At 41.1% G+C, this 26144-nt stretch overlaps 1 protein-coding gene across 5 annotated transcripts in view; it reads left to right on the forward strand.

The window, feature by feature from the left end:
• Window positions 1–26144, forward strand: part of CAMK2D (calcium/calmodulin dependent protein kinase II delta) — a gene marked incomplete at both ends in the record, with an annotated part of 242524 nt that overhangs the window by 81275 nt on the left and 135105 nt on the right. For all 5 annotated transcript variants that reach the window (XM_080915867.1, XM_080915865.1, XM_080915863.1 and 2 more), the window contains one exon: window positions 2265–2324. In XM_080915867.1, the coding sequence (XP_080771993.1) occupies window positions 2265–2324 (60 nt within the window). The remainder of the gene's footprint in view (window positions 1–2264; window positions 2325–26144) is intronic.

The raw sequence follows: 26144 nt of genomic DNA on the forward strand, positions 1-26144 counted from the left end.
CATGTTTCTTTTTTCTCCTGGAACCCGGAAGTCCCACCTTTATACTTTGCTCATCAATTAGCTTCTGCCTTCTTTATTGACCAAATCAAGAACCAGTTGGGAACCAACACCTTCCCTACAGAGGCATGTTTTTCCTGTGACTTCTCTCCTTGGTATGTAGATTGACAAACTTTTCCTTCTCTCTTCACACTGTTTATCTTGCTTGCGTGTCAATGTCCTGTTATTTTCTTTCTGCACAGATACAAGCCATTCTGAATTACAGCACACGCCACTGAGCTTGTTTAATTACCCTTTAAATCATTTTGTCTACAACTATAGTCACTTTTGAAGATCTTGGAATGAGGACGTCAGAATATGAAATTTGCTAGGCAGCAGTCATTGCTGGCATTATAAAAGTCAGTAGGAAGAATGTAGCAGATGCCTGTCATCCTAGTGTTAAAGAAGCTGGGGCAGGAGGATTGCTGGAAGTTTGTGGTCAGCCAGAAATTCAGGGTCATCCTGTTCTACATAGTAACATTCAGGTCAGCCATAAAAACAAAAATTAAAAATTAGTAAAAGTAAATCTGTAGTTATTTTTATTTCTATGGCTGAAACTATATAAAAGTTATTATCGGTAAAGGTCTTGTTCTTACTCATTTTCCTCCCCTTGTAAATATATATGTAAACATATTTCATATTTTATATTTCTGTATGTCACGTGGTTAGCATTATTTGCATATTCTTACCTTGATAATGAAATTATAAACGTTGTAGGAATATGTCTTCCATATGCTTCACATGAAACACGTTACTTGTCAAGATAATGGTAATAAGTGCATTTTCAAAATTTGGTGTAATCTTTCGTTTTTACTTGTATATTGTTAAGTAGCTAAGATTTAGGACATTCAAGGCGTGAAGAATTCTAGATATACTGTTTTATATGGTGTAGACTGCTAGTTGGCAATCCAGAGGCACTGAAGGTCCCTCCATACAATGTGCCCACCTCATGAACACATTGCTTTTCTCCCAGAGTGCATGCACACACAAAAGCACACAGTATTTTTTCAAAAAGACCAGGATAGTGCAACAGAAATTGACAGTTTTGAGCTTGTACTTCTCAAAATATGCATCTGGAGACCTCCAGGACTTCTCTCAGTAGATGTAGAAGGTCAAATGTATTTTTCAACAAAACTAAGACCCTACCTGCCTTGTGGAAAGCAGCTGGTAAGGGCTGTGTATGTGTTGGCATGTGTTGTGTCATGAATACAGAAGAAGTATCTGGTAGCACTGTGGACGTTTGAGTGTATCAAGGCAGTGGTGCTCAACTGTAGAACCTGTCTTGGTATTTTTATACCACATTTGATATGGCTCACAAATTTGCTTTGTAAGGTTTCAAGTTTCACGTTGCACCTAAGCTTAAAACAACAACAACAACCAAACACTACCAGATGTAAAACTTGGGTGTGATATTAAAGCCTGTATTGCTAGTTATTTGGAGAGACAATTAAGCTATGTCCTTTATATACTTGTAAGGTCAGATGTAAAGTGGATTCTTTCTTTTCATCATCATTTTGCTTTCCTGAGAAAATGTAGTGTATTTACATATTTTATACTTCTGCAAAATATGGTAAGCTGGGCAGAGCTGAGCAGGAGATGCAGATTTCTGGAAGTTCCTACAGTTGGTGGAACAGCACCCACATAGGAACTTGGACTAACAACTGTATGGAAAGCGTTTGCCCACGCAGGAATCACTTTGTTCCTAGGGGTTAACTAGAGCGGCCTCGTGAGCACTGGTAACATTTGGATTCCTGCCTCTGGATGTTCATCCTTTACAGATTTACTCACACTGAGTGCTTCCAAAATCCCAGCACAGGGGAGGCTGAGTGAGACAGAAGGATCCTGAGTTTTATGTCAGCCTGGAGGACAGAGTGAGAATATGACTCACAAAATTAACTGATGAAAAATCCACACTTTCTACGCTCAGCGCAATGGTTTCTTCTTGAGGTTGAGACACAGAGTGTTCTTGTTCTGTGCCAGCCCCACCAGCCCAACATTCCACTTTTGAATTCTGCTACGTTCTGTAACTCAGTCAAACACCAAGCCAATATGACTTACAGAAGACTGCATCAGGTGGTTCTTCACCTAAATACAGCTTCACATATCACTGCTTTTAAAAGGAACCAAAGTGTCAGTAATAACAAAAGCTTCCCGCGTGTATGCTGCTGATTACCTTACTAGTTTTGCTTTTCTTCTAATTTATTTTTGCTATTTTTTTTTTCAAACAGATCACCAGAAACTGGAAAGGGAAGCTAGAATCTGCCGCCTCTTGAAGCACCCCAATATTGGTGAGGAAATACTTTCAGATATCTTAAATGATAAATGTTATGTGCTTTGTATGAAGCTATAGTAAAAAATGCTCATTTCAGCAACTAGTATATTTACAAGTGGTAACAAATCATGGTTACATTTTATCCAGAAGTTTTCATGTATAGATGTAGATATTTTTAAAGTCATCCTTTTTTGTTACAAATTGTGAAGCAAGAATTTCAAGTAATTATCTTAACCTTTTTTTGTATGTAAAAATGACTATAAATGAGAAATAAAATAAATGTTGCATGTTTCCTGTGGTGCTAAAGATTGGCTGAACATTAGCTAATGAGAATGCTGAGTATAATTTAGAAATTAAAATTAGGTAGCTTCTGATTATCTTTTATTCACTTTACTGTAACTACATGTTTAGGAGTCTAATATGTTAGCTATCCGTTTTTCTCTGAATGCCGCTGAAATAAAAATGATCATGTTTTGGCTAGTTAGAAGAGGAGTTATAAAAGTAAAAACAGAAGAAGCATGCAGTTTTAAAATTTGTAGCGATAGTTTTTCAAGGAGTAGAAATTCTGCATAGACAAATATAAAATATTTATATTTAATAAAAATAAGTATATATAATATATGTATAGTCATGTGAAACATTAATGAAATCTGGAAAAAAGAAAAAAAATCATCAATGCTTAGTAATGTTGGGAATTGCGGTGTGTGTGTGTGTGTGTGTGTGTGTGTGTGTGTGTGTAATTAGGAGTTGGTGGCTGCTGGTAGTCTAGGATGGAGGGAAGGACTGTGCTTTTATGCACTCTGTTTCTCTCACTTCTTACCCTGTCCCATTGAGGAACTGCAATGACAGGGATGGGCAGGACCACATCCTTCTCAATGGGGATGAGAAGAAGCTGCTTATGCAGCCTCCTGGAGCTAGCAGATGGTTGTAGTAAACAAGGGGATGGGGGTGAGCTAGGGAAGACAGACAGACAAATAGGCAGATAGGCAGACACGGGGAGAGAACAGCTATGGGGAGGACCCCACGGCTGAACCTTGCCCACTGAATTCCACAAACACTTGTTTTCTAAGTGATTGAGTTTTTGCTTTACTTAAGTAAGGCCCCTAAATTACCTTATCTGACTCTATTGTATTTATTTAGTGAAGGACCGTGATTTACAAAGGGCACTAGTATCCAACCTAGGCAGTAATCAGTAGGCAGCAAACAAGAGATGACTCAAAGAAGAAAGGGGCATCATGGTGGCACAGGCCTCTAATCCAGACACTCAGGAGTCAGACAAATTTCTCTGCATTCCAGGCCAGCAAGGCTACATAGTATGACCATGTCTCAAAACAACAGCAAATGAATGAATGAGTGAGTGAGTGAATGAATGAATGAATGGGTATGAAAGAGAGCCTGAACTACACTGAGAGAGTAGCCAGGTGATTCTGGGAGCAGAGCTTCCTGCTGCTGAATTCACTGGGGCGCATACTGCACAGAGAAGTCTGGAGGGCCCTCGATTGCCCTGTAGCTCCTAATGTCTTCCAAGATTCTTAACTTCTATTTTATTACTTGCCCTTGTATACTGCCTTATTGATTTTATCATTTAAATCCTCTTATATTTTACAACTTAAAGAACACAGACACTATATTTAACCGTTGTTCCCCCTGCAAAGATTTTTCGGTTTTTACTTCTTTTTCTCATTTTTTTTCTTTTTAGACAGGATATCACTTCACTATGTAGGCCTGGAACTCATCTCCTGTTGCCTCTCAGTTTTAAAATTAAAGGGATTACCACCAAAGACTCAAGTCTTGAGAACATACAGAAATTAAAAGTATCTTGTTTCCCTAAAGAGAAACATTTTAAACTGACCTATAGTGGCAATTTATGAAAAGACATTTTTTTCCTGTGCTTTATTTTTGTTTTAATTTTATGTGAGCACACTGTCACTGTCTTCAGACACACCAGAAGAGGGCATTGGGCCCCCTTACAGATGGTTGTGAACTACCATGTGGTTGCTGGGAATTGAACTCAGGGCTTCTGGAAGAACAGTCAGTGTTTTTAATCGCTGAGCCTTCTCTCCAGCCTCTCATGCTTTAAAAAAAAAACATGTTTTATTTATTGTAAAAGTAATATGTATATTTGAGAATGATTTTCGAAAAAATATTCAGTTAAGAAAACAGGAAGCAGTCTGTAATTTTGTTTTATATGTTTATGACTTTTTATGACAAATCTTATGCATGGCTGACTTTGACCATTCTCCTGTGTGCATTGTTTATGACTTTACCCATTTTGTTAGAATTGTCCAACTACACACGATAACTGGAAACTGGTCAGTTGGGGCTAGCAGTGACCTAGGCTGTCGAAAAGGAGAAGGAGTAGGCAGGGAAGATGATGTCTTTGCTTTTTAGCCTTGCATTTGAGTGTGTAAGCAATAATGTCAAACGATTCCTTCTCTGCTTGTAATTGATGTAGGGCAATTGGGTATGTGGATATTGTTCAGGTCCTTTTAAAACAAACAAAAAAGGAGTTAGATGCTAGACACAGGACAGAGTGCGTTATGGGAAAGAAGTGAGCTGCATTACCAAATACATTCTAACATGTAGCATGACTGACAGATTCTGTAGCCACAGACTGTCCAAGGAAGGTCAGGTGTCGGGTCCAAGGCAGGGCCTTTTGTAAAAGAAGTTTCTAGGGTTGGATCTGGGGAGTGTGTTTGTCACCGTGTTCAAATGGCCTGGCTTGTAAAATATGGCTGTGGAGGTCATTTTTAAATTAGCATGAAAACAAATGTGGCTGATCCTGAGAACACACAGGAAGAGAGCAAGTCAGGCTGGAGGGAAGTTCCCTTCTCAGGAAGAGTGAAGGCAGCGTCTACACAGGAAAGGGATGACTCTGCAGGCCAGGTAGGGTCTATGGTCCCATATAGCTGCATACACTGGGCTAGGGAACTTGGCTGACCCTCTAAGTGCAGTGGGGAGCCAGGAGGTGGGTTTTTGGTCTGATTGGCTCTGCCTTCTGTGTACAAGGCAGATTATAGCCAAGTGCAGTGCATAGAGTAAGAGATAATAGTGTTTGCAGTGTCACAATTGTAGCATCCGAACAACAGGTCGTAGATTACATCGTATACTTTAAGGATTTCTTCTAATCATATAGGATGGGTGTTGAGTGATAAAGTTCACTTACTGGACAGGCATAGCAGAGCACACCTGTAACCTCTGGGAGATTGAGGCAGGAGGCTCAGGAGTTCAAGTCTACCTTTAGCTACATAGTAAGTTTGGTGCCCTCACTAAACAGCATCTAAATGTAATAAAATAAAATAGGTAAAGTACTGACAAAAATAAAGAGCTGCCTCGGGAGGATGTTATGTCTGCACAAGTTTGACGTTTGTAACAATAGTGCATGAATTTCCACCTGCTGACGAGTAGTGACTTCGTAAAGAGATGCTCTGCTTTCTACAAAGAGATTTTTCTAGGGCTCTGCTAAGTTCACTTAGGATCTACATAATTTTATTTTGCTGAACTATGTAAGCCTTAATGTTTCTTTAAGAATCAAAGGGTGGGGATATTCACATGGAGACAGAGGTGGGAAGGTGGGAGCAGGGAGGAGTTATGTATGGGATGTGGAACAGTCGGAGGGTGAACCTGGAGGGGAATAAAATCTGGAGTGTATAAATAAATAAATAAGAATTATCTAAGTCCACCTTAGATTGTGCCAATAGAAGGTTTCAATAGTGAAGCTGTGTGTGAAGGTCACACTGATCCATCTTCCAATCAATGCTGTTGTCTTCTCCCTCCCCCGCTCTGCCGGTGTGAGGGTCCCACCTCAAACTCACCCTGTGTTCTCCATCTTCCTGGTCTTTGCAACATATCATTCCTCCCCTAAGACGATGTTACCGTTGTTTTCTTGATCTTTTTGATGTTGTAGTGATCCCTTCTTCCTACTTGTGAATTCCATTTTCCATTCTACTCCGCCAGAACTTGTTATCCAGCGTCCTCAGGTTCTGCAGGGCAGCAGTGCATTGAGACACTGTGACTGTCACACTGGAATATTACTGTCACTACTCAACAAACGGATAAATACCCTTCACTGTGGCATCTCAAGCCTCGAACTCTGGATGAGAGTGGCACAGAGAAAGCAAGCAGAGTTGAATAAATCCTGATGGGTCTGTGAGAAAGCGAATAAACATGATAAAACCCCAGGAGTCTTTTGGATGATGAAAATTCAACATCCCAAAATGTAACACTTCACAGTTTTTCCACGTGACTTCTTCCTTTATTATTGATTATCCAAATTGTCACGGCATTTTATTTACATAGAGGGAAGAATTTTTACTACTTAGCTACTTTCTCTACCATCTTCAGACAGGGGAAAGGGTCACATTATTTAGTATAAAAATCAAAGCGTTCTTGTTTTATGCTTAACTTTTATTTGATTAAATCTCACTTTTTGTCTTGATTATTTGCTGTGAAGGCTAAGTGGTTTTCTGTAATATATTACTGCCTAAATAATTGATTATCTTTTTCCAACAAATGTTAAAAACAATCTTCCTCCTCACAAAGAAATGTTTTCCAAACTATTTATCTGCTGGGTTGCTCTGCCCTCTCCCCAAACCTTCCCATCTCCTTCCCTTCTTTGGTCTCTTCTACCTTTCCTGCTCCTTTTTTTTTTTTTTTTTGTTTTTGTATTCAACATTTTAATTTTTAGAAATGTCACTTTAAATGCAATGTTTACTGCTGCCAATTTTTTTTTTAGCACCACATTTAGTTGAGTGTATCCAGGTAGGTTTTGACCCACAGTTTAAGGTACTTTTGTGTATTTGTATATTTTTTGATTTTGTCTATTTAATAGGTAAATAAACACATTTTTAGTATTTATTATTGAATACAATTATTCCCAATAATTGGAGTAATGTATATTCATTTAATGATAACCCCCCCAAGGAAGTTCTTTTTTTTTTGTTTGTTTGTTTGTCTGCCTGTTTATTTGGTTAGTTTCTTCTATTTTTTAGACTTTATAAAAAAAGATGAAAAAATTTAAAACATTTTTGCATAAATGTATACAAACACAATTGTGTCAGTGCTTGGCTTTTTTTTTCTTTTTCTTTCTTATTTTTTTTTTTTTTTTACAATGAGCAAAAAGTACATGTAAAACAGGGTGTAACCCGGTATTTGTCCATGTGTTCTTGGTGTGTAAGGATTGAGCATGACTTTTTGTTTTGTTTTGTTTTCTTTTCTTTTCTTTTTTTTCTTGAACTTCACACAGTCTGTGAGTTGTTTCTGGGGCAGTCTGAGCCTCTGGGGTTAGCATCACACTATCAGTGACTGCATATTATGTCTGTTCTTTTGTGACTGGGTTATCTCACTCAGGATGATATTCTCTAGATGCAGCCATTTTCTTAAGAATTTGCTTAAGTCATTGTTTCTGGTGGCTGAGTAGTATTCCATTGTGTAAATGTACCACAATTTTTGTATCCATTCATCTACTGAAGGACATCTGGGTTCTTTCCAGCTTCTGGCTATTATAAATAGAGCTGCTATGAACATTGTGGTGCATATATCTTTGTTGTATATTAAAGTGTCTCTGGGGTATATGCCCAGAAGTGGAATAGCTGGGTCTTCAGGTAGTACTATGTCCAATTTTCTGAGGTATCGCCAGACTGATTTCCAGAGTGGTTGTATTAGCTTGCAACCCCACCAACAGTGGAGAAGTGTTCCTCTTTCTCCGCAGCCTCGCCAGCATCTGCTGTCATCTGAGTTTTGGATCTTGGCCAATCTGACTGGTGTGAGGTGGAATCTCAGGGTTGTTTTGATTTGCATTTCCCTGATGGCTAAGGATGTCTAGCACTTCCTCAGATGTTTCTCAGCCATTCGATATTCCTCCATTGAGAATGTTTTGTTTAGCTCTGTACCCCATTTCTTCCTTTATTCCTTCCTAGTTTCTTCTATCCTTTGTTCTCTGCTCCCTCCCTTCATCTCCTCCTTCCTCCATATCCCCCTCCATCCCTTTATATCCCCCTCCCTCCCTCCCTCTCTCCCTCCATCTCCCCCTCCCTCCCTCTCCCCCTCCCTCCATCTCCTTTCCCTCCATCTCCCCTCTCTCTATCTCCCCTCTCTCCATCTCCCCTCTCTCCCTCCATCTCCCCCTCCCTCCCTCCATCTCCCCCTCCCTCTCTCCATCCATCTCTCCCTCCCTCCCTCCATCTCCCCCTCCCTCCATCTCCCCTCCCTCTATCTCCCCTCCCTCCATCTCCCCTCTCTCCATCTCCCCTCTCTCCCTCCATCTCCCCCTCCCTCCCTCTATCTCCCCCTCCCTCTCTCCATCTCCCCCTCCCTCCATCTCCCCTTTCCTCCTTCCATCTCCCCCTCCCTCCCTCCATCTCCCCCTCCCTCTCTCCATCTCCCCCTTCTTCCATCTCCCCTTTCCTCCTTCCATCTTCCCCTCCCTCCCTCCCTCCATCTCCCCCTCCCTCTCTCCATCTCTCCCTCCCTCCGTCTCCTCCTCCCTCCATCATCTCTCCCTCCATCTCCCCCTCCTTCCATCTTCCTTTTCCTCTCTTCCTTGTCTACACAGCGAACACCAGTGCTATGCCTTTTCTAGTTCTTGACTGAAAGCGGAACTCACCATCTTTATGCAGCCCATTTACTACAAAGGAAATCTACATATGAACGTTATATGTTCAGCGACATTCTAGAATCTTTTAAATTGCTAATCTATTCATCTGAATAGGAAGTAGCTTGTTTCTTTGTAGATACAGATTTTTTCTTTTGTATTTTTGTAAAATGCCAGCTTTATTGAGTTACATTAGAAATGGTTGGAGTTAGTCAGGCATGGTAGCACATAGCTGTAATCCCAGCAGTCAGGAGGCTGACAAAGGCTGATTGTGCATCTGAGCCAGCCTACGCTACATAACCAGATATACTACCCCCACCAACCCCCCCAAAAAAAACCAAAACCAAACCAAACAGAGACGCTTGATTTATTTGTGAAATTATAGAGAAAAGAAGTCCATATTACAAAGCAACAGTGTGGTTAAGACTCAATGAGTAGCGACTTTCATTAGTACACAGCATTTACTGAGCTGTTTCTCCTGTTCTTCTTGCTCTAATGTGTTTGCCCTACAAGTCATGCTGGAATCTTATCCTGAAATACCAGAGACCTGTAATGGTCTCTTGGCCTGAGTGAGAATTCTGTTAAGCTGAGATTCGAAAGGAAAATACATTCAAATGGTTTTGTTTAGAAACCATTTTAGTTGAGTTTTATAGGTTGTTTTGATTCTTTGAGATGGTCTGACCTTCAGTCATGTCTAGAATCTCAATCCTGATGCTTGGTGTGGTGACAGGGATGTGCCACCATGCCTAGCAGCAGTGTTTTCTCCAGGGCCTCATAAATGCTCTTTCCATCCTACATCTCTAGCTTACTGGCAAGGCCACACACACACACACACACACACACACACGCACACACACATACACACACACTCACATTTTTTTGTCTGGCTTTTAATTGTGTACAATTCGACCTCCATTCCAGTTCCCCACCGAGGTAAAAGAGCTCCTGACAAGAGCCTTGGAACTAATAGTACCACTTGTTTATATTAATATATTTATGGCCCTGCCCACCAACCCTTTCTGTAATATTGACAGCTAATAGAGGCTTACCCATCACAAGCTGTAGCATTAAGATTTGAAGATGGCCTTAGTAACAGTAAATAGTGTAGTGTTAGAATTCCAGTGAGCTTGGTTGCTAGAATTAGTAAGATTGTGTCACCAGGAACCGTTCTAAGAGGAATCTGTTTGTGCATTCAGCCTTTTAATGCTTACAGCAAACCCATGCAATTTACTCCCTCACTCCCCATTTTATTGACAAGGAACAGGAATGAAAGCCCACAGAGACTGCTGTTTGACCATGTCGTAGGTGTCGGGTTGGAGTCCACATATCTATACTCTGGCATCACAACATCACAACTCACCTTTTCCATGCTCCCATGTTGCTGTTGTCCACCGCAGCAGCCTGAGTGAGTCACCCCGTCTTCAAGATGTACAGAAAAGAACCTTAAGATTTTATGAAGATTCTTAGACCATTTCTCTTTGCTAGAGAGATTACTGATTTGGGTCTTTATCTTCAGACACTATTGCCAGAGGGGAAGCATTAGCATTAGATTATTTAAATACTAAGGATGACACAGAGTCTATAAACCCGAGTATAGTTCAGTGACAAGGATTAATATTTTGGTGACAAACCTGACCTGCAAAGTATTTGGTGTTTGACACGAGAGACAGTCTTTTATTTTCTCCTCTCTGATTAGGAAAATTGGACCAACTACTGATCAGTAAGAAGTAAAGACTAAGAAAAGAACATACAACAGCAACTGATGTGATACTGCATAGTGTCTATTTACAAAAATAATTGCAAAGCACTGTGGTTTTACACCGTGGGGGGAAAGTCGGGACGGAGTCACAGCTATTAAAGCACAGGAGCATCTTTAAACTACCCAGAGCATTCAGAAAAATAACGATTGATTAGTTTAACGGTATTTAAAAGTTTTAAATCCGTTTACAATCTCTTGCTATGTGCTCAGGCTGCCTAGAGCTATTTGTGAAGCTCCTATTGCCTTGGCCTACCCATCTTCTGTGTGCTGGGATTACGGATGTGTGCCCAGCCCATCTTAGAGTGTTGAGATAATTTCAGAAAACGCACTTTAAGTTGAATTAACTCACCATGAACTGATGAGTCTCAGTATTTTATATAAAGTTACATTTAGCACTTAGATTGAAGACCAAAGGCCCAAAGGACATAGAAATATTCAGAGAAATGACTTCAGTTCCTGCCTTGAAAGATTTTTTCATGCGTTTCACTTAAATGGTAATTTAAATTTATTTCCCATGAATAGACAGACAAATTATTTGGTAAGAGTTTGCTTATACTAATGACACTTAAGAAGTTTTATAATTCATTTTTCAAACTTTAGATTTTTAGTAATGAGTTTATTCACTAAGTATTTTTAAACTAATGTGAAATGTATATAGCTGAAAATCAGGGAAGCTGGAAGGTTTAGAGCATGTCATTCCTAAGCATTTGCCTTTCTTCTATGATTCTGAGAAAAGCAACAGGCCATTTGTTGTTATTTTCACATGTATCAGACATTCTTGCATTCTGTGAAATTCTGTGAATATTGCTTTGTGAGCACATCCATAATTATTGTCTCTGCAGCATTGCTGTTTGGCTTGTTTACATGCATTTATGTTTTATAAAAAATAGCAACAGCCCAACTTTTATTCATATGTATTTTTATATACCTTGAATTTTGTGAAACAACATTGATTGCACTTTGATTAGTTCCGAGGATGTTTTCTAAATTCTTCTAATAAAATTACAATTCACCCTACTCATTATTTTGTTTATAATTTGTTAGATACTATTAGATGAGTGTTATATACACATTTGATTTTGGAATTAGAAAAAAAAATATTTTTTGTGAGAGTAATGGTACAAACTCAGGGAAAGGGGAATGTATAAAGCTGTATCAACAGTTGAGAGGCTGTCAACTGTTTCAGTGGATAGGGTAGGTTTGAGTCCAGTACTTATCCAAGTCACTAACTTACAACTAAAGTACTGAAAGACCATGAAGATGACCAAGGCATGTTCCTTGATCTCAAGCAGAGAGCTAATAGTTATTCACAATGCAGCATAGTTACTTTGTATAATGAAGTCGTTAACTAGGCGCCACTGAAGCAGGAAATACAGGCTTAGGGTACTAAAGTTCCCAGTTGTGAAAGTCCTTATTCTTCCTGGAGATAGAGAACTAGAATGATTGTCTTCTAGGCCATGGAGATTGACTGGAAGTAATAGTGGAGAATTTCAACCTCCTAAGGGAAGGGATTTGATCTTAAACTGTAGAAACTAGAGAATTCAGTAAAGATTTAGAGAGTACCAGTTTCTTAGAAAAACATGCATTAGTAGTAAAAGGCAAAGATGTTTGGGATCAGGAGAAACTTGTGTAGAGAAAGCATTTGAAAAGCCTTTGGAATTTTTTCTAGATGTGGAGGCATGCTAGGTCCTGAATCTTATGTAGTGTGGCAGCTAGGATGACAAGGGTGAAATTACCAGACATCCTGCGGTATCTTTCTGGGTGTAACTTCAGGAGGGCCTGGGCAGTGTTTATCCTCTGACAAATGCAAAGGGAGATTTCCCTGTGGTTTCTAATTGAGGAAGTTAGAGCGCTGCTGATTTCTCCATCTGTGGAATAGAGAACAGGAGAGAAACAAAGTGGACCACAGACACACACACACACACACACACACACACACACACACACACACACACACACCTACCTCTTCTCAAACTTTTGATCTCTGTCCTCTTGGTGTTATCTATGCGCTTTCACCTCGTGTACTTTCCTCTTGAGAATGAAAGTGGGTGGACACAGGTACGATTGTCCCTCCTGGGCCAAGACTGAGAGCTAGATTCTCAGTAGAGATAAGGAATGCAGAAACAGAACTTTCCAGTTGTGGCTCGGTATATTCTTTCTCTATCCCACACCTTTGTTAACTATCCATCTCAAATCAGCTTAGTTGTTTAAATTTGTGTGCATATTTGTATTTTGCTTCTGTGAGAAAAAAGTGCATGGAAATATAGAGTATGAATGTATATGTTCTGAGCCCATTAGACAGCAGATAGTGAATGTGGGCAAGCCCACCACCATTATAGTGTAATCAGGTTAGAGCAAGGACTGTAGATAGATGGGAGACCTAATTAACAAAACGTTTTATACAGAACAGGAGCAATATGTTTCTTAGATTATTTCCAGTCTGGATATGCTTAAAGTAAACTATATATGAAGCAACTAGTTTATTTTATGTTTTTAGATAAATATAATTGGTTTTCAGCTTTCAGGACCTTTTGCCCCTCCACTTTCTCTTTTTTTTTTTCTGAAACATTTGACAAGTCATGGAAGTAAGCTTTTAATATAACAACTGGACGCACCCTGATGACATCTTTTGGGCTGTGAGGTATCCTTTACTGCACAGGGCAGCGTACCATGATCATTAATTACTAGGTCCAAGGCTGTGAAACCTAGGACTTCAAACGGCCTGAAGCCATAAGAGCAGAGCAACGCATACCCGGTCTTCTCACCCATGTACTTACTCCTTACATGTATGAAGAGTCAGTCCGGCACACCGCCTGAGGAGAGTCAACTAGTTTGGAATGGTTTACGTGCAGTAATCAGAGTGAAACCGAGAAGCTGTAGGGACGCAGAGACAGAGGTGCACAGCTTAGAACAGACACACAGCCTGAAGTCCAGTGTTTCAAAGCAGTTTCATTCTACCGTACAAAACCTGATTCGGACCATCACTCACCAAATGTTTCCAACATTTATTTAAATAAAGTAAAACAATTCAAACTTTGACCCACTTTTAACATGCCTTCTCGATTACTCTGAGCCAGTGGCATGTTGCCGTGATATAAACAAGCAGGGCAGCTACCACAGGAAAGAAGGAAAACAAGATGAGGCCAGACTCTATTGTGATTACAAACACACAAAAATTCCCTTTTTCCGAGACCGCACATAGGCAGGGTGTTTAAATGAAGTTACTTGCTTTCCCTTTGGTGAGGCTTTGTTTTCTTCGGAACCACATGACAATGTTCAGTTTAATTTTAAAAGATGGCCAGGGCTGATGAGGGTGTAGCTGCTTTCCGCCTTTGCTCAGAAATGTACCCGAGGCTCTCGACAGCACTTGGGACAGCCAGCGTCGTCAGAGGCCAGCTTGGCCAGCCAGGGGATTTGCTGCCCCTTCTCCTTACCATTCTGGTCCTCCCATCTTCTGGTTCCCCTCTGGTCTTCTCCAGTCAGTCTGGAGAATGTGTGTTTCTTTAGATAGAATGGAGTGCCGCAGCCAGGCAGTACCCACCACTCTCTCCCTGAGCGAGCTGCTGTCTGCCAGCCCCTCATCACTACCTTGACATACAGGCCTCTGCTAAACCCACCCTGATGGCGAAGGCGGCACCTACTAGTTCCACATGACGTGGCAGCTTGCCTCCTAGCCTAGCTGAGCCTCTCTAACTAAATCCCTTGCTTCCATTCCTTTTCTATGTTAGACGTACCATGATATGATATAGTTATTTGATTGCTTTCCTCCTAGTAGCATATGCGCCTCAGGATTTGCCTTTATACTGACAACTGAAACAGCCCCCGGTGTAGAGCTGCTGCACAGGCCTGTTTCTTTTTATTAAGCTCAAATTTAGATACCCAGAAAGGTAACAAAAAGCCCTATTAATGCAACCTAGAGAGCCACATAAACTTTGATTTATGACATGGCCTGTTTTATGCAATCACAAGAAAGCCTTCTGCTTCTCTTCTGGCTAAACGGGAATGCCAGGGCCCAAGGCCAAGCCACACCTAATGGAAGGTTGCTTGCTGCCTGTGAGCAAAGGTTTGGACTCTGTCTGGTTGAGCCCATGAAGAGGAGTTGGGGCGGGGTAAGCATACCTCCTCATTCCCAGCCTTCATAAGCAGCCCCTCAGCATTTTCTTGTACATTCCAAGGTGTGTTTCTAGACCAGGTCTATTTTGTGCTTCTTTCTGTTTCCCACACTGCATAGTGAGTGTGAGTCTTCTTGTCCGGAGAGTAAAAGGTCTCTTTTATCTGATGAACAGCTGAAGCTGCTAGCTGCTTCCGCATCCTCCAGGGGAGCGATTAAATGATATCTCAGAAAGCAGAAGCATGAAGTAAAGTTATGGTTTTTTTTTTTTCTTTCCCCTCCCCAGACTATCCTTGAACTCAGGCCTCCAGATCGTTAGGATTATAGACCATGCCACCATGCTTGGATGAACTTTTCTTAAACACTTAGTTAGCACTTAATAGACTGTCATGTTATTTAAAGCAAAAAATCTGCTCTCCAGATGAAATTGCAAAACCAGTCACTAAGTAACGAGGCTTGGCGGTCTCTCCTTCCTGCTTCCAGCCGCCTGCCCTGCTGCACAGGATTTCTTTCAAGGACTTTGGGAATCTGTTTGGAAGTGAGGACCAGTTTTCCCAGGAAGCACACTTAGAATAAGTAGTCAATCAAAGCTTCGGTGTCCGGGCTTTCTTTCCAGTTTCACTTTCCTGATGGCCATTGCTCAAAAGCAGTCGTACCATTTCCTGAAGGAAGGGCAAGAACGATGGCATTCTAGCAGAACTATTGATAGACACTGCAAGCTGGATCAAATTTTTATATGTCAGAAAACATCCTTCTTCGGGGTTTGAAGAGATGGCTCCTCAGTGCGGAGCCCTTACCGTTCTTGCAGGGAGCCCGAGTGGAGGTCACAGAAGCAGGTGACACACAATGACCTGTCACTGCAGTTCCAGATCTAACACCCTCTTCTGGCTTCTTGGGCATTTCCATGCCTGTGGAACATGTAAATGTTTGAAGCCATATACACATGTTTATAAATAAAAAAAAATCTTAAGAAATATTACTTTTGGTCAATTTGATGCAATTGAAAAAGGCGAGGCCTATGGGTGGAGTGAGTTTGGCTAATCTGTCCTTGAGAGTCCAGAAGATTTCTCTGTATGTTTTTTTTTTGGGGGGGGGGAACTGGACTATGAATTGAATTATTGACCCTCTCTTGACTCAGGAAAGCAGCTGTGTAACCCCTGGCCACCTCATGCATTCTGAGAAGCTAAAATGATGACTCCATGGAAGGCGGGTCTAGTTTGTACATTAGTTCTACTCCAGATCCTGGTTCTAATGTGGCCTGAAAGCCTGTTTCTTAATTGCTCAGTTCTATTTGAGTCTCACGGTTGGTTTTTCCTCCCCTGTGCTCTCAGTTACCTGTGCCCTAAATTTTCTGTCCCAGGATTCCTGTAGATGTCTGTTTCTCATCTCTTTATGCCTCACTCACCACATCCAGGCTTTTGTTGTTGTTGTTGTTGTTGTTGTTTGCAAGACCGTCTCACTTCACATGACGTGGCCCTAACTGGCCTGGAACTCGCTTTGGGGACTGGATTGATTTGGAACTTGTAGGTATTAACTTCCCTGTGTGGGGACTAAATGCCTATGCCACCAGGCCCAGCACTCTTTCTTGTTTTATATAAGTTGGCTGTTTGTTTCAGATGATTGTTGAATTTAAATAGGCATGCTATCACTAGAATTATTCTGACTCTACTTTTTTCTCATACTTTAAGCTTCTGGCCTGCATATCACTAAGGCCAGCTTTGTCATCCGTTCAAAGATTCACTTCCATCTCAGCTTAGAAACTGAGAGGACAGTTTGCTTATTTCTGTATTTTCCTGTTTTTTTTTATTTAATTGTATTGATGATGTCTTGTTTTCTTTCTGGCTCTATTCTTTCCCACCTTTGCCCAAATCCCTTGAGTTTCCCAGCAGTCCCCTAAAATGGGACTTATTTAGAGTGGCCCTCACTGAGAGATTTCCTCTTTATATAACAGAAACCCATTCTGACAGCAGTGGTATAAACCACAGTGAAATACCCTGGCACAATAAAACCTTTTTCTAGTAGGGCAGAGAAGAAAATATATCCATCTTCATTTGCAAGTTTCTTATGAGGCAATTCTTATTATCCTTTGAACTTTTTTTTTATATTTATGAAGCTCACTTTAATCAGTCTAAAAACTCATTGCAGTTTAATCAGGACATTTATCATAGTTGCAGAGAGAGGGAGTGGGAAGAAAGAGAGACAGGCAGAAAGAGATAGACAGAAGCTCAGGGAAGGAGACAGCTCTGAACATGTCTATCCTTACCAGGTATACAGATTACCCTAATGAAAAAACATAAGCAAATCACATCAAGGCCTAGATCCAGATCCAGCAGGTTATCAAGATGGTCAGTGGAAGGAAAGGGTGCTGGGGCCATGGCAAAGAATATGAGCCTCTGACTCACATGCATTCTCTGGCTTAGGCAGAGAGGAAAGTGAGCTGCCAGAAAAGGACCAGTCCTTGCTTTGTGCAGGCAGTGCTGGCTTCAGGGGCTGTCACCACTCTGTCCCTTCCCCACTGAAAGCGACTGCTACTGCTGTCTTAGCTCAGGCTGGAAGTGGACTTCTGAGGCTCTGAGCAATTTATTCTGTCCGCTGGCAGGCTGGGCTCCTGGGCATCCGTGCGTGACTGCACAAACAGTCCTGTGGCTGACCTGGATCCGTGACAGCTCCTCTGACCCTGTTCTTTTGTCCTCTGCCCTTATTGGCCTTTTCTGCCTTGTTTGTCTCATCCTCCAGGACAGTCATCTCTTCCTGTTGAAGTGTCACATATCTTACTACTAATTGGGATGGTTATAAACTGAAGAGACACCACATAACTGATTTTCCAGTGATGTTTTCTGGATTTTCCTAGTTTTTTGATTGCTTAACTCTTCATTCATGAGTTGTACAATGTAGAGGACCCCCCCCCCCAGTTTTTTTTATAAGAAATCTGTTTTAAGTTATGTATAATTTTGTTGTGGTGTTTTCATTTCCTTGTTTTAAATTTTAAAGCATAGTATATCACTTTTATTTCATGAATATACCATAGCCCACATAGCCCAAGTGTAAGGTTTATTTTGTAAGCCAAAAGCTTTAACAATCATCGTGAGCAGCTAATGGCTTATCACAGTTCAGAGTATGCAATGATTTTAATAAGTGGCAACAATTTTATTGATTATTATTTTATGCAGTATTCTAATTATTAGATATTTTAATAGTATTTTATTTTTAAAGATAACCTTTTCATAATTATACAGAATGTCAAATGTCCAGTTTTTTATTCTGTTTATAAGAAAAAAGCCTTAAGAATGATAGGTAGTGGGGCTGGAGAGATGGCTCAGCAGTTAAGGACACTGACTGACTACTCTTGCAGAGGTCCTGAGTTCAAATCCCAGCAACCACATGGTGGATCACAACCATCTATACTGGGATGTGATACCCTCTTCTGGTGTGTCTGAAAACAGCTACAGTGTACTCATAAAAAATAAATAAATCTTAAAAAGCAAAAAGAATGATAGGTACAGTTTTAGATAGTAATAACCTGAAATTTACTGACTCTGAACATTTGATACAATCATCCTTCTAATTTCCAGACGACTCATTATATCTCCGGAGGCTGAATCTCCATTTCTGTTTTAAAGTCAGTTCACTATTGGTAAAGCCCTATATAAATCGGGACACTCAGCGATGTTAATTAAATTTGGTTGAGCTTGCTTAGTTTACAGAGGGTGGAACCAAGATTCAAATACATTTGTTTGATTCCGAAGTTCACATTTGGCTCTGACTAGTGTTTCGTGGTTTACTTCCTCATCTGCCCCAAACCCCCATGGCTCTCTGTAACTTTTCATTTGCGTAAAATACTAAAATATGCTACTGGTCATGTCAGGAGCTTCAGTCCTGTGAGGGAAGCTAGGGCTGTTCACAGGAGCCTGGAAAGGAAGTGCCTACACTGGGTATATGGAGAAGAGAGGGTAGTATCAGCTGTGACTTATTTTCTGGAGACTTGACTATTCCTAAGGACAAGAAGAAGCAACAGAATGCCCCTAAATCAAAACTATGTCTGTGGCTACTGCCAGATAAGAATCATGTCTACATTAAACAGATGGCTGACCAGCTTTTGAACAAGACTTTCTGGTCCCATAGCACGTCATGGCCTATCCTGTCTCTAATATCTGTGTTCAGCACATCCCCCACTGTTGTTGAGTGGAAAGGCTCAGGGTGACTTCAGCTCCTCCTTGTTCCAAGTCCAGTGGGGCCTTCTTGGTTCTAATCTCCCGCCGCCGTTCCTCTAGATTTGATAAGTGAATTACCTCCATGGGCTTTTGTACGATACTTGGGTTTTCAAGATGCACGTTTGTCTCTACCTTCTTGTTCCTAGTCCCCTTCATACATTCTTCCTCTGTGTCCACAAGCATCTCATGAATATCCTGGTTTTCCTTCCTCCACCCTTCATTTTTGACAATTTTCTCTAAACAGGTTCCATGTTGCCTACTAGAATATTCATATGGATTTGTATCTCTACCTTCTTAATTAGACTATACTGGAATGGTAGGGGTTTGCACCCCTATGCAAATCTGCTCCTGGGCTGTGTTAGCCTGTGAAGCTCCTGCCTCACCCTAGAAATCTACCTAGACTGCAGGCTCCTCGGTTTTCTCCTGCCCACCCCCTTTTCCTTAAGGATTTAGGTAACCAAATTCCTCTCTCTCTAATTTCCTCAGTGGCTTATAAATGGTCTCTTCTCCTTGGTACACAATATAGCCCCGATGCACTAAGCCTGTTTTAGAAACCCCTTGGCTACTGAGTGAGGACTCCTCTCCTCATTCAGCATCACTTCCCTTCCTAATCCCTTTTCTTAAAGCAGCCTTTAGTTCCTCAAGCTAAATTTTAAAATCTTGACATTGGAAATTCTAACATTCTGAGTTTCTAAAAGTGTTCTCTCAATGTTTTCAAAACGCGTACACTCATCTTCAGACCATGAGATTTCTTATTTTCTCAACTTTTCTCAAGTGTTTTTCCCACTCTTACGTTTAGGGTAGTTAATATCCTTTTATTTTCCTTCTCCCCCTGTCCAATTGGTTTATATTTATTCATTCTTTCTTTTCCCCTTCCTCTCTCAATCTAGGTATTCAACGCAGGTTTTAGAGCCTTTGAGGCATGTCATATCCCTGGGATACACTGCATCTCCCAGCCTATGGCCTCCTTTCTCTTTCAGTCTCTTCTCTGGATGACATCCCCAGCCTTTCTTGACATTCCTAATTTGGTGAGTTGTTCAGAGATGGGAGGGAGCTTCCTTTTCTTATTGTCCAGAGGTCTTGTGTAGGTCAGGGATGGCTTAGGTACTGTTATATTGCCCTAGAATTTAGCTCCCTGACCGGAGGGACTTTATTCAAGCTTCATCTTTACAAACAGACTATCACACAAATTGTTCTTAAAACTATGGTATATAAAAATGTTTTTACCAATCATTTGAATCCCTATGTATAGCTTCAAAATTTACTAAGCATTTTATGTTTGCATTTTTTTTCCCCTCAGTGTCATTAAGTCTGGGGACAGGGAAGAAAGCAGATTACAGTTTCCCCTTTTAAGTCACTCCTGATGCTCTCCCCAACATTTCACCCATAACACAGCTTTTCATCCTTGGAATCTCTCTGTATTTATCTAAGTTATTTTTTTCCTAGTGCATGAAGTTAGTGAGAAACAGATTTGGAGGATATTCGGGTAGTACTTTCTTTAGAGTTTCTTATATAAATCAGAGTAGGAACAAAGCCTTAACGGGTTTTTGCTAAGGGCCATAGCGTCTTGCCAAGCTGGAGAAATTCTTTTACTTTTTCCTAAACCTCACTTTGTTACAAACTAGCCATTGCATCTTCCCTGTAATTCAGAGCTGTTGTTTGGAAAGTTCGGCTGGCAGAGAGAAGAGCACATTCTGTATCTTGTAAGTACCCAACCTTCTCTTTTGGACGTTACCCTCTGTGGGAGTCACACCTCAGAAAAGACAACACAGAGCTTCCTGCCTGGTTCTCATTATTCTCTTGTTCCCATGGTTGAACCCCTAACTCATCGGCTCTCACACACTGAGATTCTCTCATGACCTCTCCACCCGTCCGCCCCTGGCAGCCTGTGAATTTGGTGCTCTAGGCAGAACTTTTTCTGTAAGATCCATCATTTTCGAACATCCCCTTTCTCATATGGGCTTGTGTTTTCCTGTGGGCTTAGACAAATGTGTATAATCACTGCACATAGCTTATGGCCGAACTTTGTTATCTGGTGAGTCGGACACTGATGATGCACATTAGAGGTTCTGCAGAAGTGAATGCCCAGAACAGTTCTTTTTCTGCTGACTTAAAAGGAGAAGTGGAAGAGTACGGGAGGAGAGGGAGGGGGAGGGGGGAAAGAGGATCAGTGTAGGGGTGGTAGGGAAGGGGAGGCAGAAAGTGCTGGGATCTGGTGGACAAGGACAGGGCTACTAATCCTTTTGTTTTTGCTACACTAACCCGTGTAGACCTAGGAAACCAGTTCTAAGGGTTTGACTTCTGTTATACTGCTTCAGAAGCATCTGACTCTGGTCTGCCCAGGCAGCCTGTCACAGCCAAGTCAGAAAAGGCTAAGAAACCAACCTAAAGACGGAGACCAAGCTCTTTTTGTGTGATTTTATACTTTTTTTTTTTTTTTTTTTTTTTTTGTGAAAAGGGATTCAGATGATTTCTTCCTTGGTGATTGGCATCCCAGTTCATGCCACAGTAAATCTCAAGATGATGGATTTCAGTCTCCTGAAGAGTTGGATTGTTCTGTGCTGCCTGCTGAAGTTGTTGATCCTGTGCCCAAATTGAAACAAAAGAATGCATTTAGCTTTCCTCAGTGAGGACTTGTGAAACCAAACACAAATGAAACCAAGGGAAGAGAGATAAGGGCCTGCAAGTTTATCAAACTAGCTAAAGGTACTTTAAATAACTCCCCTGTGGTCTCTTGCACCTGTCCTCTGCCCACCCCTCCCCTGCACCTGACCTTGATATCTTTTTTTTTTTAAAGACAGGGTCTCTGTGTAGACCAGGCCAACCTCTTAATCAGAAAGATACATCTGCCTATACCCCCCAAGGGCTGAGATTAAAGTTGCACATCTTGCCACTAGATATATTAGCTTGCTGGTTTGGGTACTTTATAAAACAAAATATTAGGCATGCTCTATCTTGGATACAGAACTATTTACAGAAAAGCATTGTGGATTTAAAGCTATAGGCAAAGGTAACCTCATGCTTTAATTCACCCATCAATCAGTTATTAAAACTCTGTCTTCTACACACCTTCACTACAATAGTGAACAAGCTGGCAGATTAACACATGATAAAGGCAGACCTTGGTTCTCTTGCTAACGTGGGCCACCTTCTGAAGAAGGGGTGGGAGAAGCTTTGAAAGCACTGAAGGATGGGTGACACAGAGCCTGACTCACCTGGATGAGAGGAGACACACCCTGGCCAGACAGCACTATGTGGAGTAAGGGGATCAGAAGTCTTACTAATGTTACCAGAAAGGGGAAAGAGCTCTGCATTATTCGAGAGGACTTTACTTTCTTTGGGAGCTAGTACACAGAGTAAATATTTGTGTGACGCTGCTCATATATTGAAGCCCTGTCTATGGATATGAAGGTATCTAGAGCTGAGGACCTATGGGTTTATGGAAGGTGATTGAATGATGCCTTGGTAGGGTGGACTATTCTGATATGATTAAAGAACGTAGTGATATGAGACCAGAGTGCCTTTTCTTTCACCTGAGGTTACAAGAACCACCAGCAGCCTGCCAGGAAGGATGCTTTTCCTTTAAGATTGGAACTTCTGAGTTTTAGGCACCCGGGCTCTTCTTCCTCAGCAGCCTAAACTGATTTTTACAGCCAGGAAGGCTTTGGGTAGAGAGAGGGGAGAAGGCTGCTCTGGTTTCTTGGTTGGGCTTCCTCTCACTGATAGGGCCAGAGCAGAGGCTGGAAAAGTCCTCAGGCAGCTGCTGTAATTAGTGAGTCAGGCTGAGGTGGTAGCAGTAGAGATGGCTATGTCCCCAGGTGCAGGGTGTGTCGTGAAGGTGGAACTGAATATACAGGTATCGAGAACCGGACTCATCACAGGGAAGTCGGGGAGAAGGTCTGGGAAACTAGGAGAATGGACCGTCCACACAGTAGGTTGTGAAGGGCAGAGAAGAACATTAGCCACTTGTCCATTAATCTCTAAACATTGTCAGATCTCCAGGTTGAGATGCTGATGCCGAAGATACGGGACACAAGGCTGAGGTCCGGGGAGGGCAGCTGGAAAAGCAGAAGTCGATAATGTGCAAACAGAAATGCTATTTAAAATATTGGACAAATGGTGTGCTCTGAATGTGAATCTATCAGGGCAAATGCCAGCGGCATGGCAGCACAGCTCTCTGTGGGCATGGTGCTGGTCCAGCACACACTGGCATTGGCTGAGGATTCTCTTCTTACCTTGGCTATTCTCAGTGCTTACAGAGAGAGTACAAACTCAGAGTCTAAACCAAAAGTTAGTTTCTCACTAAATCCAAAGGCACTTGACATTTCTCCACTTTCTGATTATACCCTTTGTGTTTTTAGGAAGAGTTTAAATACGATGTATTATAATTTTGAAGCCAAGCCCCATTTTGTAATTGCTGTCTTTCAAGTACATCATAACTTTGAATCCTGGGTCTTCCATTTTCTACTTGGCTTTACAGAAATGAGGTTTTTGTTTGTTTGTTTGTTTGTTTATTCTTCGCTATCTCTGAAAACTAAGTCAGTGTGTATAGTAGCAACTCTACCTCACTTTGTTAGGAGGATTCCTAACATAGATGAAATATTTACCAAGGCTCTACAAACTTTATAACCTTCTAAGTGCATCCTGGCTTTTAGAGTTCTAATTGTTATTCAACTTACAGTTTAATAGTAACTATTCCACTTATCTTAACAGTGTTGATGTTGATGCCAGAGCTGAGGGTGTGTGTTAGTGACTCCGTGGTAAAGCTCTTGCTGGGGGTATGTGAGGTCCTGGGTTTATCCTTGTAGTACAGAAAGTAAAGCAATAACAAAACAAACAGAAAAGCAAAGTGTGTCTTACACAAACCAACATCATCTCTGTTGGATTCAGATTCCAGTTGATGTGTGTTCAGACAGAAACATTTAGGCTTGAACTTAAGCACATGGCAGACATTTTTATTCACGCAGAGGAAGTCCTAAGGGGAAAAGGATGATTTTGGTTGCCCTTTCTTAAAAGTCACATTGAGAAATCCAGCACAAAGTGTTTTCTCCTGCCTTGTGACGTACCGGTTATATGTATTTGTCATTTGTTCCTAACACTTTCTCTGAGCGATTTCCACGGCTCCCTTCTTTTGACATGCTTCTACAAAACAGAGATTCCGTCTCTTCCTTCTGGTGTTCTAGAACACAGCCTACATGCTGTTGTGTGAGGACAATACCAAGTAAAGACTATAAGTAAATACTAAGTAAAATTCATAAGGAAATGTGATTACTGGGGTAGGAAGAGTCTTGGCCTCCCAGGCTTCAGAAGATCTGGCAATCTGAGGAATTGATGCTCCTTGTTCTGGACAGAATAGAGAAGGATTCAGGTGCTTGCTTCCCAGACGAGTAGGACTATAAATTCTAGGAGGTTTTATTCGAGGCTGTTCCCTTTCCTATTTATTTCCCTTGTAACTAGAAAGCTTCCCAGTACACAATAAACAGTCAGGACATTCATTGAACTGATACATGGGAACAAAGCTCTGTGGTTCTAATTATACAACAGTGCCTATAGATTTTGGCAAGAAAGGGATACCACGCAAGCATCTCATTTCCAGTGAATGCACTCCTGATTGATTTACAAATGACGTCCCTTGAAGCTATGACAGACACTATTGGGTTTGGGGTCCTGTCACATCCAACATAGCCCTTCTCGTGTCCTCCTTGTTAAAATTATGGATTTTACTTACCAAGTCTGCACCATATCAAAGGGATGTAGAAGAAAGTGTTCTGTGAGTCGATACTAATTGTCTGTCTCTCAGATTTCTTTGGAAGAGTTCTTTCCCAGGAGAAGTCCCCAGCAGTGTTTATGAATACCGACCTTAATCTGCCAGACAAACTGGGATGAAACTGTCAGGAGGCAGAAGCTCAGGAAACTCCTGGTCAAATGTTATTCTGAAAGGCATATAATAAAATGTGGGCAACCACAGGATTAAAGACAGAAAAAAAAAATTGAAAACTCGACCTCTCCTCCCTTTTTAAAAATAAAACTGTAGAGATCTGAAGAAAGGCTATCAGTGTTCTTTCGAGCTTTATTAATAGAGTTGTGGCTATTCTTTGTTTATTTGTGCATCCCTCTTGTTTTCAAACCTGAACGAAAGGGGACTGGAGAGATGGTTCTTCCAGAAGAGACGGGTTGCATTCACTGTACTCCTATGATGGTTTACAACCTTTTGTAACTCCAGTTCCAAGGGATGAGTGCCCTCTTGCCTCTAAGGGAAATAGATAAGCTTGCCACACACAGGCACACTTGTAGGCAAAGCACCCATACACATAAAATAAAAATTTTAAAAGTTAATGGATCTTAATATAAAGGTCAGAAGAGAACTTAAGGATTTTGTTCTCTTCTATCATGTGGGTCATGGAATCAAGTTCAGGTGGTCAGGGTAGAAGATAAATACCTTTACCCACTGCCCTGGCTAGGTATGTATGTATGTACGTATGTATGTACGTATGTATGTATGTTAGCTTGACAGAAGCTAGAGCCATTTGGAAAGAGGATCCCCATTTGACAAAAATGCCTCCTATAGGCAAGTCTGTAGGCATTTTCTTGATTACTGATTAAGGTGGGTGGGCCAACCCCACTGTGAATAGTACCCCTCTGGGCTATACAAGAAAGTAGGTGAACAAGCCATGGGAGTCAGCACGCAGCATCCCACTGTGGTTCCTGCTTCAGTGCCTGTCTTTAGTTTCTTCTGTGACCTCCTGCAAGGATAGGCTAGAAAGTATAATCTGAATTAAAAAATTTTCCTCCCAAACGTTGTTTTGATTGGTGTTTTGCTACAGCATTAAAACTAGAAAACAAACTAAAACACCTGTTGAGTCCTCTCTCCAGTCCCTCAACTATATCAAATGTAATTTTCCCAGTCATTTCATTCAAACTTTTGTTATACTACATTTTGTACCTGATAGCAAGTAATACACACACACACACACACACACACACACACACACACACACACACACACACCATGGCCAATGTTGAGTGTTTTATGGTATTGTTGGGTTTTTCATACTTCAAAAACTGCCTGAGCAGGAACCTTCTATTAGCATTCATCTGCCCAAGTACAAGAAAGAGGACAGAGGTACTAAGTCCTTTGCCTACCAGTACTCTGCACACAGGCT

This window comes from Micromys minutus (assembly GCF_963924665.1).
Source record: "Micromys minutus genome assembly, chromosome: 4".
NCBI lineage: Eukaryota > Metazoa > Chordata > Mammalia > Rodentia > Muridae > Micromys > Micromys minutus.